General features: G+C 44.4%; 1 protein-coding gene across 2 annotated transcripts in view; it reads right to left on the bottom strand.

Annotated features, from left to right (window-relative positions):
• Positions 1-2,593: 2,593 nt before the first annotated feature.
• The window catches only part of MAP2K4 (mitogen-activated protein kinase kinase 4), a 137,048-nt gene continuing 119,667 nt past the window's right edge, over positions 2,594-19,974 (bottom strand). For both annotated transcript variants that reach the window (XM_078067930.1, XM_078067931.1), the window contains 4 exons: positions 18,827-18,904; positions 15,760-15,908; positions 6,422-6,467; positions 2,594-5,238 (listed from right to left, as the gene is read on the bottom strand). In XM_078067930.1, coding sequence (XP_077924056.1) covers positions 5,125-5,238; positions 6,422-6,467; positions 15,760-15,908; positions 18,827-18,904 — 387 coding nt within the window. In that variant the 3' untranslated portion in view covers positions 2,594-5,124. The remainder of the gene's footprint in view (positions 5,239-6,421; positions 6,468-15,759; positions 15,909-18,826; positions 18,905-19,974) is intronic.

Genomic DNA, 19,974 nt, shown 5'->3' with positions numbered 1-19,974 from the left:
GATGCTTTTTCTGCCCTCACTTGAAACAACTCTCCATGCTTTGAAATTGGATTCACTTTATAGAAACAGGCAGAAGTGTACTGGGATCCAATCTTGCAAGTAAAGAAATTAAACTGGGAAATGCCATTTGGGATTAAAAGTGAGCAGGGACAATTGTGTAACGATGCTTCTAACCAATATGCTTAAAATCATTTTTCTGAAGAAATGAAAAGTGTTATCAATGGCTCCAGGGACTGGAATAAATGTAGAGTCTATAAAACAGGTAGGAATCACATGCATGTAACGAATCTTGGCTTAAAAAAACAAAAACAAAACCTAGCCACTTTATAAACACATCTTCTAGTTTGTTAGTTTGTTACATTGCCAAATAGGAAACACACAGTTTCACGAGTAGACTATGAAGCATCAAAAGACCTAGATGTTTTGACTACCAAGTTCTTGAACACCGGGACCCTGAGTGGGGGACTGTCTACCTCAAAGACTTGTGTTCACATTACATCTGTGTAGAAGAGCCAGGAAAACCTACAAGTCCCATTTTGCAGTTCTTCAGCAGGATGTCCATGTAGACAGGAATTTCAAATGCAGATAGAAATTTGATTCCTTCTACATTCTCATGACTCAATTGTGACTTCACACTGTGCTACACAGACACAATTTTAGATAGCAGGGTCGCATCTTACAGTTAAGAAGTATGATACATTTTGGCACATCCTCCGAAAAACAAAAATAAAAATGCTAACGCAGAAATTGCGTTACCTTATAATGATTTCAAGGTTTGAGATGAGAATTCCTGGATATCCGTTTATCGGAAAGAATTCCTGGATGCTCGTTTATCTGAAAGAAATACATCAATTTAGAAGATCCACGGAGGCTGATGGTTCACATACTAACGGTATTCCTTATACGCGTAGTCTCGCGCCAACTTTCCATGACACCTGTTTCTTGGAGTGTACTCTAGGACTCGCTAGTGCTATTGGATTGTCCCTCAAACCACTTCATGAGGTATTTAAAGGAGTTAACAAGTTCAGGACCAATAGGCTTTAGGGTCTCGATCCCTTACATCCCAAGTAACGAGCACAGAGGCTATGGATGGGGCTGGTGCATCCAGCCCTGGCTGAGAGCTGGAGACACAAACCTCCTCGGACCTCCGAGACACTTTCGAGACCTTCTGTGTCCTGCATCTGTCCTCCTGCCGCTAAGACAGATGGACGGAACCGGTAAGTGAAAAGGACTTTAATACTAACTCAAAGCCAGCTTAAGTTCCTCTCCTGCCACACCAGGTCATCATGCTAATGGGGACTCGAGGCCTCGATCCTGAATTCTTGGGTGCGCTGTGCCTGAGAATTCGATCGGATTTAGAGCTTCTCTGGTTAGTTCCAAGGTACCCTTCTTCCTCACAGCTGCCTTTATATTGGCCACCAAGCCCCACTATGGCCCCCAGAACCTCTGATGTCGACTCATCCCCAAGACAACAAAGGTGGCCTGGTAAGGTTTATGAACAGAGGATGTCCAGGTATAGTTGGACACTCTTCTACTTCTCAACTCTCCTGTACTCCACTGTCTGATGCAGTATTTCCTACGGCACATGTTATAGACTTGGATTTGAATCTCAGCTGCCCTCCCTACTGTTACCAGAGACAGAAGTTTACTTCTCCCAACCCTGTTTTTTCTCTAGAAAAACGGGACACTGCAACCTGACTTTGGGAGGCTAGTCAGGATCAACTGAGATGAAGAGTATAGGTAGAGTCCCACGAAGCATGAAGCATGGAGTCTACCTATTTCTCACGATACTGTCTTGCACAGCTGGGGCCTGGAAGCGCCGAAGGCCATCCCTTCCCCTAGCAGCTAAGGTGGAGCTGGGGAGGTCAAGGTATCCACAGCCATCCCTCGGAGAACGTTGGATACTTACCGCAGCTGGTTCTGGAGCGATTACCTCCTGCATCTCCGATCGGGTTAGAAACAGGCAAGGAAAAGCGGAAGGTGCCGAAACTGCATGTGATCAGTGAGCCAGGATCTGGTCAACAACCGGGAGGTGGTAGCGTAACAGATAAATTCAGTGCTGGAGCTTCGAAGCTCTTGTCTCCCATCGCTTCCGGGCCTCTGTGGCTTTTTGCTCAGCTCCGTCTGTCCTCCCACCCGCCAACCTCCCAGGTCTGACCTCCACAGGGCTTTGACCCAGAATTCCCCTCCTCGTCCCCCTCTCCTGGGTGGTGAGGACGGCAATCGGAGCTGGTGTCTCGTGCCCACCCAGCAGCCACAGCACCTGGGGCAGAAGGCAGGGCTGGTGAGCAGGCACCAGGCGAGGCAGCCTGGGTTCCTACGGGCTGGGGATCTCCAGCATGTCACAGGTGGAAGAACGGTACTCTTTTCCTTTAGCATCGAGAAAGCTAGGGCAGGTGAGGGCAACCAACAAAGGAACAAACCTGAAGAAGAGACCGCATCCCACCTGCTCGGACAGAGGGCAAAGCAGGGGCTTCACGGATACACCTGTGGGTTCAAGATGAGTAAGCGAAGAGCTACAGCAACCGCAAGATGGGAGGAGAGAACGAACGGAGCCACAAACACTTCCATAAGAACAGAATTTCTCCCAACGTGAAATGCACAGATAATTTAATGGAATTTACTTGATTTTCCCCTCTCAGGGTCTGACTTCAGGAAATCAAATTACAAAGTCATCATCACATCCTAGATTTATTACAACTGACCTGCAGGCAAAAGGATAGAACTATTACATAAACACTTCGATTCCATGTATATATCTTAAATAGAGGAGGGATTCAAACAAGAATACAGGATAAAATATTCCCAAGCTCCAAGAAGCAGGTATGTTACTGAGCTTCATTTGTACAGACAAATAAGGCAATATCCCTGCACATTAGCTTTTCGATAATTTTTATACATTTTTCTATGGTACAAGAGAAAAATAACCAGAGCTCACAATGTACAGTTCTTACACTATTTTCACAGTTTGTGAACACTATACACCCTTTTGTTTTAATAAAGATACATTGTAATAAATTCCTTGCCCTTAAGTTTATAGTTTATAATAATCTATGATTAATACACTAAAATTGCCTTTCGATGTGGTCATCCACACAAGAGAACGGTCAGATGAAGCTCCTGGACAGTCAGAATTGCTTTTATCCCCACGCGTCCGATGGCAAAGTGACCCTACGCGGAGCCAGACGGGAAGTGGACAGCAGAGCAAGAGATCTCCTCCTGAGTCCCCGGGAGCAACGGAGGATGATGGCTTGGTGTGGTCGAAGGAAGACGTGCAGCAACGCTTCCTTTCAGGACACTGGGAAGTCTAAGGTTTAGGAAGCCTGGGTTGGGGGGAAATTGGGGAAACAAGGCGAGTGGACTGAAGCGATAATTCATTTCTGAATTCTGAAATTTACAGGGATGTAACGTGAATCAGCACCGCTTTCCCTCGACGGTTTTACAGCGCTTGGGACGGCCGCCCTGGGAGGGGCCCCCGACACCAGCGGCCGTCACCTGCTTCGGCCGGCACCACCGGCCTCGGCCTGGGGCTGCTCTCTGCGCGTGCACCGCCACACGGAGCTGCACACTCAGGGCCAGCGCGGCCACAGCGGCGCCCAAGGGGAACCTGGCTCATGAGGAAGGGAAGAAGCATAGCAATAGGGGCAGATTTCAGTGGCCTCACAACCATTCTGGGGTGGTTTGGGGGTTTGGTGTGCTTGGGGTTTTGTGGGGTTTTTTTTTTGTTTTTAATAGAATTCCAATTCCAAAAAATAACAGTGATCTGCCAGAGACTCTCACAGGTGATGAGCTTCTCTAAGGGACCCTCATCTGGTCAAATGTGTCTCTAGAAGACGATTCTTCATCACCTACCACATCGGCAGGGCCCCACGTTTCTGAGCCTTTAAACGTTGGAGCATAGGAGGGATTTGGGGCTAAACGTCCCTGGTAATTAAAAAGCGTTTTGATATAGGAGCAGGAAAAAGGCAAAATATTGGATTAAGCAAAAGTCACAGAGCGGCAACAGACCAGGCAGGCAGGGAGGGGGATTCAGAAACCAAAGATCTGGGCCAGTGAGAGCAAAAGACTGGGGTTTGGTCTTGTGCCGCCTACAAGCAACCTCTATGTGATCAGTCAAGGCACATCGCTTCTAGCTGCTTCTCCCTGTGAGTGAGCTGTGATGGCTAAAGTATCAGGCTTGGGACCGGGACCGAGGGGGAATCTGCTACGAGTTGTTCCAGATCAGATGCCAGAATTGGAAACACCTGTAGACTTTGCCCTCAGTACGTTTTTCTTGTTTCAGTCCGGGTGGTTTGTGGCAGATGGAACATCAAGTTGGCAGCACACCGAATTTTGAGAATGGAGATTCTTAGGATCAGCACCTTCTTTGACAAGTGGCAGACTCCTGAGTCTTCCCGATGAAGAGCAGAAGGACCGGTAAAGGAGAAAAGAACACATTCTGTCCTGTCTCAATATTTCACTGTCCACCTCTTTGAACACAACATGGTTTTTGGTAAAGATAAATTCATTCTAATTTAACGTGATATTTCAAACAGGAAATTTGGCTGAGCACATCGACCCCCGAACATCGACGGTGACGGTAAAGCAACAGAATATCAAATCAGTAAATCTATTGCACTTGGTGAAGAAAGTAAATTCCTCCTTTGTCCCCCAGCTCCAGAGGGCCGTGTGTCTCGTCGGCGGCATCAGCTCCTCTCACTCAAGCCCGAGTCTCTCTGTTCAGACATAGTACATCCATCACCGCGTTCTTCCGGCATCTGGAAGTCTGACAAAACACCACTCCAGTAGCTGCGTCTTCAGGTTTCGAGTCTAGAAATGAATTTAAGATGTGATCTAATCACAGTCAACAAATTGATCGTACTGACTTCCACATTTCATGACTAAATTCATCACAAAAGAGCAGGATGAGGTCTCTCTGACCAGCACTAACACTGTGTGATCAATCGGGTGCCACGGGATGCATGTTCTAGGTGACGGGAGCATACAGACATGATGGAAACGAACACCAATCTTATTGCACATGGTGTCTGGGCGAGCAATAAAAACACTGTGATACGGGATGAAAATTCTTTACGTCTTGCTTCCTCTCAGCCCTTTTTTCTCGAGTCTGACATAGCAGCGAGATCAGTCGACATACATGGGAGAGCTGGGAGTCGCTGGCATCTGATCCAGGATTTTACAAACATAGCAGGCGACCTCTACGGTACGTTCTTCATACATCAAAATAAAGGGATGTTTCTGCAAGAAAACGGAACAGAGAAAAAGAAAAGAAAAACATCAAAGTTGGTGTCAGAGGCCACAGATCGTGGCGGGCACAGAACGGAAGGCTCCAACCACACGCGGCTGCACAGTACTGTGGCACCGGCTCAGAGGGCAAGCACGGCCCATACTTCATGGAGACGTGGTGCTGGGTGCGGGCATGCCTGATGTGGAAGGGCCGTCCGGGCAGTGAAGTCGGGAAACTATTCTCTACACTGGGGAGCATCTGCTGAGGCAGAGAGCAGAGCTGGGGCCTCTGCCACCATCTGAGAGCCAAGAAGAGCTGCGTGAATACCGGTCGCCATTCCTCTTGGGACACAGACGTCAACTTCACGTCCCATTTCCCCACGTGTAACAGAAGGATCTTAGAGGAAAGACTCTGCCAGTGCCTTAGACCCCGCTCCAGGAGGCTCAACGGAATCTCATCCTATGAGCTTCTGCCCTGTCCCCTGCAAAGCTCCCCCTCTCCCTTCACATGCCATCTCCGTCAGTACTTTTCTTTCACGGCTTCTCCAAGTATGCTGACCGCGTATCTTTGGTCATTGCTGGCTCTGACCACAGGTTGGAGCACATCGTAACCTGGCCACTAGACAATGGGGTCTTTCCTTAAAAGATCCCCACATAATCAGATCAGTATTTTCTTCACCGCCGAGACCGGTGCCACATCCAGGACTGCTTATGACGCCCAAGTCCCGGGGATGGGTGAACTGTCCAAGACACGGGAATTTGCTATGTGATGTAAATTTGCGTGAGCGCACTGCATGAAGGCAGAAGCACAAGAAAGTCTTACGGGTATGTTACGCATACTCAGACCGTGCGGTCGGAGCTGGCTCCTTAAAGTGAGTGTTGTAACTCTTTGGGGTAATTTTTATGACATGTCAAGGCCAAAATTTTCTGTGAGAATCCAGCTAGTAAATTGGTAGGGAAGTTATACTTCCAATTCTCTCTTTCCATATATCTGTTTCAAACATTTTTTTAAAAGTACTCAATTAGGTCAAGCTGTTTGTCTAGCACAGAGAGGACCAATACTTGCTTAGTGAACTGGCATGCTAAGAGAATGTGCAGTGAGGAAATACCTAAAATTCCCAAAAGTAAAAAAAAAAAAGAAAAGAGAGAGAACATAAAATAAAATAAAACATAATTCCCAAAGTCTCATACTCACCAGAAGTTCTTTATACTTTGGCCTTTTGGATTCATCCTTCGTAAGGCTAAAATAACATAAAAATACCATTAATAAAATGGAGACACAGTTACCCTAGTATTTTTCTTTTCACAAATGAAATATTACAAAGAATCAAGCAGTTTTTTCCTTCAGATACAAGAGTAACAACGAGGACAACCCAGCGAACATAAAAAACACAAAAAATTAGACAATCTATAATCTAAGGATTTTTCCTTAGGATATTCAGTGTAGAAGCATTAGTGAAAAATCAGCAACAAGGTAACTACTGAAAATCAGATAACTTATGGCACAGCTGCATGGCAGAGTACTACATAGTTAAATATATGAATGTGTAAGTATAAAATTGTGTATGTGCACGCATGTGTTTTCTAAATATACACACGAGTATTTATACACACTACCTAAGAGAAACCAGAGTCTGGGAAGTAAACTATATATAAATTTTATCAATTTATCCTTAGATTTTTAAAAGTTTTGCATTCTGTCTCTCAATCCTGTGTTCTCTGGTCCAAAAGGTGACAACAGTGCAACCTCACTAAGGACTATACTGATTTATCGAACCCTCTGCCCTGATATTTTCCCCTTGAATCCTACCTTGTCTAATTAATGTTACCGGAGAGTATCTTCATGTTGTTTCTATTTCCCGAATTTGTCCTGGACCATATCTTAATCACCACTCTCCTCCAACCTCAATTAGATTCATTTTTTTTTACGATCAAAAGTTAATTAGGGGCACCTGGATGGCTCAGTCTGTTAAGCGTCCAACTCTTTGATTTTGGTTCAGGTCGTGATCTCAGGGTCGTGAGATCGAGCCCCGTGTCAGGCTCTGCACTCAGTAGGGAGCCTGCTTGAGATTCTCCCTCTCCTTCTGCCCCTCACCCCAACTGTTCTTTCTCTCTCTCTCCCTCTCTCTCTCAAATAAAGAAATCTTTAAAAAAGCTACTCCTGGCAACACAGTCCACTGATCTCTACAGCCAGTGCTGTGTTCTACGCTCCGCACCTCTGTGCCGCACAGTGTAGCTACACAGAATTCCGGAATGCAGAGCGTCCCCAGCAGACAGCTACCAGCCTCTTAGCGGCGATCTCGGCTGAAGACAGCCCCCTTAGCCCCTCTGGGGCAGCCTGAGCTAGTGACCGCCCCACAGAGGGGTGGAGAAATCCAGATCCTCACCCACGTCAGGCCCACCTCGGAGGGCCACCCCAGCGGCACGGCTTGCTCCGGGGTCTGCCGAGGCCCCCGCTGAGAATGCGCTTCAGCCCAACTTCGCCTCACTAGGGCTGACTGCAAGATCGCTACCACCCATCGGCCTCCTGCACGCTGTTCTCTGCCTTCCAGGCAGCCAACCTGCAACCCCTTCTGCTGGGTTCACCTCCCTCCTTGGCCAAGTCTATCTTTTCTAACAATCTATGAATGGTAAACCCTTCGTCTTTCCATTCCCCACCCCGCAAAAAAATCTGTATTTCCTCCTTGTTTTGAATGATAACTGAATGCCCAAGTATAAAACTGTAGGACAAGGTTAACAATTCTATTTCCTCTATACCCTGGAGCTATGACTCGTTTTCTGGCAAATACCGTTGCTGATAACAAGTTGGTGGAGTCTAATTAATTACTCCCTCACAGACATTCTATCCTCCTGCTAACTTATACCTTATTATTGTCCTGCACTTTTACTTCAATGCATTTAGGTATAAACTTACCTTGGTTTATCCGACATGGTAGAGAGACTTTACTTTCAATCTGAGAACATATCCTAGATCACTTCTCAAATGCTTTTCACTAGTGCCTCCAATATTGCTTCTCCACTTCCAGAATTATCTTGTCATTCCCACCACACTCGTCCGGGAAGTTCCCACTCTACCCCCCTTGGTGCTCAGCTACCCTTTGCTATAGTGTAACCTGCGTCGTGTGGGAAATCCCGCAGGCCTATCTGCCAACTTCCCCAGTTCCATCCTCCACTGTTCCCAGTCTAGAGTACAACAAACCTGCTATCCTCTGTCACCACAGCTATGTTTTTTCCTTTCTAAAACATCTAATTAGTTTTCATATCCAACTATTTGTTTCATTGCTGTTTTACTTCTTCCTCAGTTTTAACAGAACTTCCACCTTCATTTCCTTGGACACCCTAAATACACTTATTTTATTTTGAACTGTATTTTAGACTATTCCACAAACTCAGCTTGATGTAACGTAAACTCGTGTTCTGTTTATTAGTTGCTTTTCTTAGCATTAGACTCCATGTATTTTGGAATTCTGGTTTGCAGGGTGCGCACGCTTATCCATACATCTGTTCAACAATTCTCCGAGTGCCTACTAAGTACTATGAACTAAAGCAGCAGCTAGAGAGACAGAGAGCAGTTTCCTTAGCTCGTGTCCACCAGTACTGAACAAGGTCCCGTAATGGGTCTGTGAAGTTCCTATCCCCTGCTGACAATAGGATTATTACAGACCCAGTCCTCTGATTATCTGTGAGCCTGCCCCTCCGCAGCCCTGCAGCATACTGTGGCCCAGGCAGCGACTGACACGAGTATTTCGTTCACTCCCCAGATCCTGACCTCTAAGCAGAGCCTGATCCTGTGGATCCCTGTCCAGAAAAGGGCACTTGTCGACCATTGATCCTGCCTGCTTCCAGACCTGGAGAGAGCAACGCCAAAGCTGCAGACCTCCAGAGCATTTTATACATCCTTCCATCCAGCTGCCATGCACACTGATATTTACTTCATAAAGCTGCCCCGACTTTTTGGTTTTCGATTTTTCCACGTCATTTACTGGAGCAAAAAGCTGTGCCAACGTAGAAACTCATGATGCTGTGTGAGTAGAAATGTTTAACCAAATTATAATTAACACTGACTATCCTCTGTTTCAGAATTCCTGTGGCCATCAGTTACCACGTTAACCCCAACTAGTTAAGCCCCCTGCATCCAATAAGGTAGTGACTTGTCGGATTCATTCCAATGAAATGAAATGTTAAAATGTATTTCCTTAGCCACATCTCAGGTGCTCTGGTCACCACACTGGGCAGACGGGCTGTGAAACATTTCCATTACCTCCAAAAGTTCTGCGGCAGCTTCAGACCCACTGTTCAGTTTATTGATCTCCCTTCAATTACACCTAATCTATCTGCTGCTTAATCCAGCTGCTGAGTTTTTAGTGTATGCTTTTTATTTCAGGATGTTCAATTTGGTGCTTTGTTAAGTTTCTGTTTCTTGCTTGTATGTCCAAGCTTCTTCTTTTTCTTTAAACTTTTTTCTGTTTCTCATTATTCTCGTATCTGAAGTCCTCAGATGTATTCCTGCTATCAGTCGTTTCTACTAATTCTCATTTCTTGTATGAGTGTTGGAATTTCTTCTGAACTCATATTGCATTTGGCCTTATCTTTGGGAATTCTTGGGTCCCAGCTTGAAGGATCTGGTCTGCTTCTGCCAACTGACTTGAGTCTTTCCAATCAGCTGCCTCTTACAATCCTTACCTCCCCTAATTTATTTTTTTAAGTCACTTTTTTTTTATTGAAGCATCACGGACACACAATGGTACACTGGTTTCAGGTATACAACATAGCGATTCAACAAGTCTATTCATTACGCTGTGCTCCCACCTGTCACCATAGAACGCTACGACAACATCACTGTGTTCCCTATGCTGTACCTTTCATGTCCATGACTTATTCCTTCTCCAGCTGGAAGCCTGGGCCTCCCACTCAGCTCCACACATTTCACCTCTCCCCCTTCCTCCCCTCTGGCAACCATCAATTCTCGGTATTTATGGGTCTGTTTCTGCTTTTTGTTTATTCATTTGTTTTGCTTTTTAGATTCCACGTATAAATGAAATCATGACATTTGTCTTTCTCTGTCTTACTGCATTTAGCATAATATTCTCTAGGTCCACCCATGTTGTAACAAATGGCAAGATTTTCTTCTTTTTGTGGCCAAGTAATATTCCATTGCACACATATATATATATGTGTGTGTGTGTGTGCGCCACATCCTTATCCACTCATCTATGGATGGACACAGATTGCTTCCGTATCTTGGCTACTGTAAATAATGTTGCGATAAACACAGGGGTACATACATATTTTTGATTTAGGGTTTTCATTTTCTTTGGCTAAATACCCAGTAGTAGAACTACTGAATTGTATGGTATTTCTATTTTTAATTTTTTGAGGAACTTCTGTACTGTTTTCCAGGGGCTGTACCAAATTACATTCCCACCAACAGTGCACGGAGGATTCCTTTTTCTCCACCTCCTTGCCAACACTTGTTACTTGCCTTTTTAATTCTAGCCATTCCGACAGGTAGGCAGTGATATCTCATTGCTGTTTTGATTTGCATTTCCCTGATGATGAGTGATGTTGAGCACCTTTTCACGTGCCTCTTGGCCATCTGGATGTCTTCTTTGGAAAAATGTCTATGCGGGTCCTCTGCCCATTTTTTTTTAACTTGATTAAATTCTTTTTAATTTTTTATTGTTATGTTAATCACCATACATTACATCATTAGTTTTTGATGTAGTGTTCCATGATTCATTGTTTGTGCATAACACCCAGTGCTCCGTTCCTCTGCCCATTTTTTAACTGAATTATTTGTGGGTTTCTGGTGTTGAATTGTGTGAGTTCTTTATATATTTCAGATATTCACCCCTTATCAGATATCTTATCTCCCATAGTTTCTGATTGCACTTAGTTTTAGAACTCTGTGGACTCCTTAGTCTTGTACCAACTCTGACACATATAAAAAAGAGAGCATAAAATGTTTATCCAGCATTTTAGGAGTTTCAGTGCAATTACATCCAAGACTGAATCCACTCTAATAATCTGCAGTCCACACTCATCATTCCACAGCTGTTTCTCCACTTTTTGGGTATGGCTCTTCACTGGTGTGCACATTTATGTACGCCTGTTTTATTTTAATTTTATTTTAATTTTTTTAATTTATTTATTTTTTGACACAGAGAGATAGCGAGAGCAGGAACACAAGCAGGCGGAGTGGGAGAGGGAGAAGCAGGCTTCCTGCGGGGCAGGGAGCCCGATGCGGGGCTCGACCCCAGGACCCCGGGATCATGACCTGAGCCGAAGGCAGACGCTTAACGACTGAGCCCCCCAGGTGCCCCTGTGTGCCTGTTTTAAATGGAAGCTTGTCAAGTTTTCTTTATCTTTGAAATGCATAAAACAACAGCAAAATCTTACAACATCCCTAGATACGGTGGTTTTTTTTTCTTTTAGTTAATTTGGTCTGGTACTTTAATTTAAGGACTCCAGTTTTTCTTCAAGTAAAGATAATTTTCATTTTAATTCTCTATCAGGTAAGTGGAATTTTTTTTCTCCAGGTCTCTCATGATTTGTCTCCTGTTCATCTTTTTATTCCTTTCGTCTGCAAGATAAACTCAAGGGTGTTGCCTATGTCAGAGATTTGGTCAACCCTGCAACACCCACTACGCTATGTAGCTGCCTCCCCCTTCGATTCAGGAACCATGTCCGCTACTTGAAAACTTTTCCTGAATTCAAATTAGTCCATTCTCACCAGTTTTTTCCCTGACTTTTTCAGGGGCAAATTTCACAACGGGATGTTTGTTCGAATTCTTCAGACTGATACAATTCTCACCTTCCTTTTATTTCTTCATGCCCCACAGGCATCAATGCTGACCGAACATCAGGAGCTGACCCCCGTCACAGACCTCGGTGACTGGGAGAAAGAGCGGACAGCCAGCCATCCCTAGGGCATCATCACCTTGCCAAAGGATGTGTCCTGGGTCTGTGAGCACAGCTTCCGCCATGCTCCCCGGCCTCTAACCAACACAGGGGTCCTCACTAGGGGTCACTGCAGCAAAGCCTGAGCCAAGTGTGAGGCAGGAGTGAATACTGCCCGAGTCCCAGCCGTGTCTGGGATCCACTACAGAAAACACTCCCTCAAGGCTTTTTTAGGATCGAGATCTGCTTCCTAATGGCCTGGGCCCCAAGCTGCCTCCCGTCGCAGGTGCTCTGTGCCAAGCTGAGGAATTCCAGTGCAGCTCTTATTTCCTGCCCATGGCATTTTCCCTCTGCACACGGAAAACTCGAGACCAGTCGGCCATCCCTGAATTCAGCCTCATCTTCCCAATTTCACAAGAACTCCTCAAGGATAGTACTTTTGCCCTTTTTCAGAACAAGTAAAGACTTTTTAAAATTCCATTAATGCTTTAAATAGGAAGTTAAAGCAGGGAGGAATGTAAACTGTGTGCTGGTATCGTCACTTTGGTCCCTAAGCCCTCATCTCCTTTTTATTCCTTAAGCAAACTTTGAATTGAAGCATATGTTCAGCCAAGAACACACATTCTAAGTATAGAACAAAAATAAGAGGAACAATATTCTGACTCTATTACCTTGTCTGCTTTTTAAATTTCATGTAAATGAAACCATGCGTACTGTTTTCTGTCTTCCTTCTTCCACGCAATGCCGTCTGAGATTTACCCCTGTTGCCGAGCGTAGCAACAGCCCCTGTTCGATGCTGGATAGTGCCGTGTGAACAACGCTAGAGCTGACTGTCTACTCCACTGTTGACAGAGGGGCTTCTTTCCAGCGGGAGGTGATCGTGAATATGTGGTTCCGCGCATCCTTACACATGTCTTCCAGCGTGCCTCTGTCTGGGCTTTCGCGGGGCACGTACTTGGGACTTGAACTGCTGGAGCATAACATATGCACCAGCGTATTCCACCAGCTCTAGGAGATCCTGCCACAGCTCCTCAAAGAGGCTGTGCCAACTCACAGGCCTGCAAGCACCGTATGGGACTTCCAGTTGCTTCAGACGCCCTGGTACCGTCAGTCTTTTAAACTGTAGTCATTTCTGCTGATCGTAATCGTGTCTCATTGTAGTTTTGATGTGCATTCCCCTGATGTCTAATAATGCCAAATGAACACCCTTTTATATGTTTACTGAGCACTTGAATGTCATCTTTTTAAGCACCTTTTCAAGTATTTGGCCATTTTTGGTTGTCACTTTCATATTTATAAGTGTTTTGTACTCATGAGCACTCTACATATTCTGAATGAAAATCCTTTTTCAAATATCTGTACGGCAAGGACACTGCATGGTTGGCATTTCATTCAGTGGTGTCTTCTAATCAAGAGACATTCTTAATTTTAATGAAATCCCTTCTTTTTTTTTTTTTAAGATTTTATTTATTTATTTGAGAGAGAGAGAATGAGAGAGAGCACATGAGAGGGGGGAGGGTCAGAGGGAGAAGCAGACTCCCCGCAGAGCAGGGAGCCCGATGCAGGACTCGATCCAGGGACTCCAGGATCATGACCTGAGCCGAAGGCAGTCGCTTAACCAACTGAGCCACCCAGGCGCCCATGAAATCCCTTCTTTTATGCTTAGTTGCTTTCTGTGTGCTGTTGAAGAAATCTTAATCTATCCAAAGGCCATGAGAATATGTTCCCATATCTTCCATACATGTTTAACTTACACAACTGCAGAAACTCAGTTTGGCCGAAAAACAGCTCAAGGGGAGGACTGAGAATTGTGGCTAGCGCAAAAAACCAGGTCCAGATCATAACAGGTTTTGAAAGCCAGGTTAATTTAGACCTTTTTTTTAAGGGCCACGGACAGCCTCTGGACCAGGGCTCCCCAGTCTTTTTATCATTAAATTTCCTGGGAAATTTAAACACTGCATATCTGTTTATATTGCATGTATCCAAGAGTTTCTGCCTCTCCGGAACAAATTTTTGCCCCCTTTGGGGTGATGATATCACTCTGTTAAAAATGCATGCTCTAGACAGTTTTAAACAAAAAGTAACATGATCAGACGTGTATCATAAAAAATACAACTCTGACAAAAAGAAGAAGAGTGGTTTGGAACAAAGTGATACTGGATTATGAGAAAAGCCAGTAGAAACCTGAATGATCCAGGTCAGAGAGGACAGAAAATGCCCAGGGACAGTGGAAGGGAGGATAGACAAGTGTGGAGAGCTGATAGGAGCAGGTCCTGAAAACAGATGTACTTCCGACTACAGCCCCGGTGATCTGGAATGAGCTGGAAGCATGGACCCACTCAGGGAAAACAGTGAGACACTGATGTGTATAACCATTCTCTGCAGGGGCACACTGGCACCAAGGGACACAGAGAGAAAAACTACACAAATACGACACACGTATCCAACAAAACCAGTAAAGAGAACAAGGGATTAAGACGAAAGCAACTCTGGTGGAGGGTTCACAGGTGATCATTTTAGAAATTCTGCTCCACGACTCACACAGATTACTTAAACGAATTGTTTCATTAAAATGGAATATATAAAATGATGGCATGCAATTCTATAAACTGCATATTTATGTGCAAACTGGTAGAAGAGGATTGTTTTTAAAAAGGAAAAACAGCCAATCTAAGTCATCCTAGAAAACCTTGAGGTATTCCTCTCCCCCTGGAAAACCAATGCAAAAGTAGAATTTAATTACAGAAGATGAAATATTTTCTAATTGTACTTTCTAATTATTCGAATATTTCCTAATTATTTGAAAAGAGGGCAATGCTAGACCATGAAATATAAATCTTAAAGGGACTAGAGAGAGGAGTGAGAAACAGCAGTCCTGGCAGGAAAAGCATTTTCAAGAAGGCTTTTTGCTCAAAAACACATCTTATTTTTAAATCATGTTGGATAAATTATCAAAGATATTCAAATGGTAACAAAACAGGTTTCATTTAAAACACAGACTGAAACAGTACAAAGCACGACCGTATTCCTGCCGTATCTGCACGTACTTATTTTTACGTTTAACACACACAGGTGTGTATGTGCACACACACCTGCTAAAGGTGAGCAAACACCAGCAGGGGCCGGGTTCACACCTCCCTTGGAATAAGGTTTCAGACAGCCAACACACGGTCCACCAGCTGAGCTCAGGGCCCGGCTCTACCGCACGCACCCCACGTGTCACAGCTACCTCGGAGCGGAGATCTGCCCTGCACCTGCAGTCTGACCCGGGATGGTCCTGACTTAGGAAAAGCTTCCAGGTGATTCCAGTACAACCTCACTGTCAGAAGCACATCAGACTACGACGACCAGTGTCGCCTGGGCTGTACTGCTGGTACAAGGCACTAGGAATCTGGAGGCAGCAGCCTCCCCACCACCATCCGTTTCTCATGAGTATCCAGTCATGGAGTGAGAGAGTGATGCTCTCCAAGCCAGCTGGAACCTTCCTTGTGGCCGGTGTGACCCAGAGTCCCAGCTAGGAAGCAGAGCGATGGGAAGAAGCTGCCCTTCCCCAGTGTAAAGCACCAACACTGCTAAGTAAGCCTCGCTGTCCTCACCACATGGTTTTCGAGAATTCAGAAATCAAGTACTCACCACAAGTTGACAAAATTGATGAAGCTTGGGGAGAACTCCCTTTCTTCAGAGTTACTCAGCTGTGGAGGGTCCCCTTTCACGACTTGTGTGAGTTGATCGAATACACTATTCCACTTTGGATAAGGAAACCGGCCTGTGGCTAACTCGTACTAAAGAGAACACAGAGGGAAAAACAAAATATACTGGGCATTATTTACTGCTCCTCACTGGAACACCCCCACTGAAATCTGAATTCCAAGCAAAATTCTCGTAAAGACTTGAATCGAACCCAGATGAGGGTGAGGTGAAATTTTCGCAGTTATTAAGGCTAAGTGGAAGGGGTATTTAGAAACCAAGATAATATAAGATCAACTGAGTTCCAGGACTGGGACTAAAAGGAAACACCAGATTTAAACCCAGACAGCGTCGCCACTGCGTGAACGCACCGGGGTAGCCCTCAACTCTGAATCCTTTGTATGAATGATCCTGGAAGGCTGGTTCTAGAACTTTCCTGGTGCGAAGTGTGCACAACCTGTAGTTATCTGAATGGAAGGCCATGTCCAGAACAGTGCTCAAAGTCATTTTGAAGGTAAGCGAACTTTCAACCAACAAAAGTCCACCGGAGCTCAAGGGAAGCAACCTGGGAATTCTGTACTCCAGCCACCCTGCGGTTACAACAATTTCACCCACAAGCAGATTATTACTATAACTGAAGAAATCAAGTCTGCGTCAAACCCCGAACCCTGAACCCCAACAATGACGCTTGGGACAGTATCTCTAAACCACGCCAAACCAGCTCTGAAGGATCTTACGGACATACGTCCCAATGCGCCAAAGGTCAAACGTATTTGTGGACTGTATTCTCATCTTTCTCTCGCTCTGTTCTGAGGATAATGAAAACAAAAAAACTGTGCTTTTTCCAAAAGATAGGTCTAAATCTGCAGCATGGCCTAAATGAGCCCCATGCTGGGTGTACTGACAGGTGACTTGTTAGGGGAGGGTGAGACCCCCAAGCTCATCGGAGAAGGCATCTGAGAGACTGCGCTGTCTGAGGACACCGTTTCAGAGATTCTTCAGCTCAGGGCTATCGGGTGGAGTCGATTTCGTCGAGTATTAAATTACTGGTTTATACGGTGAAAGGAAAGCGACCAAGCAACAGTAAGGGCATTCTCCAGTGGGAGGCTGGGGCCGGAAGTCCTTCTTCACCCTAAGACGGCACCTTCAGCTTGCCACCGTCCCCAGTTACACACACACACACACACACGCACACGCACACGCACACACGCCTGTGGGGGGGGGTGGGCAGGCATGCCACACACACGCAGAAATTCAGTCCTCTGGCTGAGGTTTCTTTTTGATATAAATACAAATGCTCAGGATGAAGTTAACCTTATTGGTTATTCACAACACTAAGAATAACTTTATCAGATTCATTCTTGAGAATAGATGTTAATAAGAGAAGGAAATGTAAAATGCACCATAGAAAGTGAAGGACTTAGGAACTTAGAAATTAATTTCACACATTTCTTAATTTTTGTAAGATCATCCATACGGAAAATAGATTATGAAACTATTATAAGTACTGAATGCCTTGCTTTTAAACAAAGTTTAGCCAGATATACTAAAAGAACTTGCTGAAAATGTTCCTGTTAAACTTTTCACAGAACAAAATTCTCTTTTTATGATGAAGTAAATACTCTCTTTAAACAAAACTGGTTTGGGCACAGACAGGTGTTTCTGAACCGTGAATATCCTTTATATGCACACAGTTAGGTACCTCAGAAGGATGCCATAGGTCGTGCTGTAGGCCTCTGGACCAGTCACCACCTAAAAGATGCCCAAGTTCCATGTTCTCTCCTAACTAAAGAAGAAGGGATTACGTCTCTCCTTTGGTCAGTTGGCTTCACAATGAGAAAAGATTCCAGGAGGTATTGCCCATATCAGGTCACAAGAGAAACCGGATGGAGGCTTCTGCAGAGGTGAGCTACTAGCCTGCAACTCTCGGTACAGAGAATTCACTAGGCCTGGCAACGTGACTCACCAGGATCACTAACGAGGGTATGTGATTCTCATCTACAGGAAGCTCTCAAGACCACATAATGCCAATGAACAGATGGACATTATTTATTAAGCTACAAAAAAAAATTCTCTGCTCGGAACCTGTGTTACCTCTGAGCCGTGGGACCTTATTAAAAATGGGAGGAAATGAAAGGAAAAGTTTGGGCTGCCTCCCAAACAGAACACAGCCCCATCTAGTGATGGGAAATTCCCACCATGTAGAAGCAGCTGTCCAAAGTCAGAAAAATGCCACCGAGCTATGGTAAGAGAGCAAGCACAAGAAAATAAATCTAAAATTTCAAAACAAAATTTAGTAATAGGAAGTAATAAGCAAATAAAGATACTTTTAAGACAGAAGGAAAACTTCAGTACAGTCACAGGTGAGAAAGAAGAGTTTATTTCATTGTACTTAGTTGCAAATTAAGTAGCTTTCTCACTCTCTTTCTCAGTGTTGGTTTAAGGTAGAACTTTTATTGGAATTATCACCCAGGTAGTTGGTGTTCGTCCAGAACTGAATTACTTTCAGCTCACTCGTTCGTTCCATTCAGTAAACAGAAGATTCCAAGTAGAAACTACTTTCCTACATGTAAACATGTCTGCCTAATACCCACGCTGTACAGAGTATCCCCGGACATACTGCTCTTGCCTGAGGTGGGAGGAGCCAGTCACCGCCGCCCTGACTGCTCGTGAGCCGCCCTCCCCGTCCCTGTTCTTGATGGAGGTGCTGACTCCTAGTATCTCTGGCCAAGAGATCCAGAGCGACATTGAAGGACCCAAGGCACTGCATAAAACTTTGAGGGAAACCATTAGCTCTGGCTTGATTTTTACAGTAAAACACAGACTTTTATTCAACAACTAGAAGACATAATCCCTGTGATTATAACCATAGAGAAAAAAATAGGTAAATGAAGTCAAAGACTAGAAGGGAAAAAAAGAAAAAAAAAGAAGAGCAGTTCTTATGAGGGATGGAAGGCTGATAAAATTTTCTTTCAATTCTAAATTTCCTGCTACACCACCGTGACGAACATACCAATGTGATCCCCAAACTCCAGACATCAGAGCGGACGTCGTATCCTTGTCGTGACGCACTCGGGTCTATTCTTTCAGGCTGGAACAGAAAGAGAAGTCATGGTCATTAATTACACACACTCTCAAGGAGCAGGATGGAAGCAACAGCTGGGTAGGGAGCCGAAATGCCAGCTTACGCCTAGAAGAATCCACGTCTAGGGTCAGACTGGGAGTAACAGGAAGCATTCATTATACTGAAAACCACCACCAACAACAAAACCCAACCCAATACCACCTCCATAAAGGGAACACAAAGCAACTCTTCTAATTTATCCCCCTAAGGACTCACCAGCATTTACAAACCGGAAGCTGAGAACAAAGAAAAAAGGAAGAAAACTGGAAAAGTGAAAAAAATAAAGAATTACAGGGTCAGATTAGTAAGCAAGTAGTGGTAAACAGAAAAAAAAAAAAAAAGACTAAGTCTTCTCTGTTTCACTGAATAAGGCCACACCACAATATATCTGAGATACAAGAGCAAACATGAGCTAAATTCATTCTAACTACTCCACCCGTTCTTCATCATAAACCTAATGCATCACTATGCATACCTTTAAAGATATCTATTAGTCATTTTTAACCAAATTAAGGCACTGTCAAAATATATTATCCTATCATGCAAACAGCAAAAATCGTCTTTAGTAATTTCCATGAAGGGATCATTCTTTGTATTTCCTTGAAATAAGGGACCATTATTTACACAGTGTGTCAGGATGGAGAAGAAAAGAGAGAACCCGTAGCACAGAGCTGACAGCGGTCCTGGGCGAAGGCTGAGAGTCACTGCTACTGGAAGGAGTGTCCAGAAGTACAAGAGCTGACTGTGTTGTAATTTCTGCCTGTCAGCAACAGCTAGTTTGGAGACCTATTTTACATATTTTTGTTTGGAACGTGAGTACTGTGGCTGCATCAATATTCACTGGAAGCTACTTAGTTTTTAGTTGTGAAAATATGTATTTAAGATAAGATATGAATTACATAAAAAAGTCCCAGAGAGTCAACCAAGAGAGGAAAATACTCTGTTCAACAGCAGCAGGATGCACATTTTTCTCAAGCTCTCGTGGAACATCCACTGATACAGACCATGCTTTATTTTCTTTTAAATTTTTTATTGTT

Source organism: Halichoerus grypus, chromosome 2 (assembly GCF_964656455.1).
Source record: "Halichoerus grypus chromosome 2, mHalGry1.hap1.1, whole genome shotgun sequence".
Lineage (NCBI taxonomy): Eukaryota > Metazoa > Chordata > Mammalia > Carnivora > Phocidae > Halichoerus > Halichoerus grypus.
Note: the sequence above shows the minus strand (reverse complement) of the source record. Positions and strands in the feature narration are given on the sequence as shown.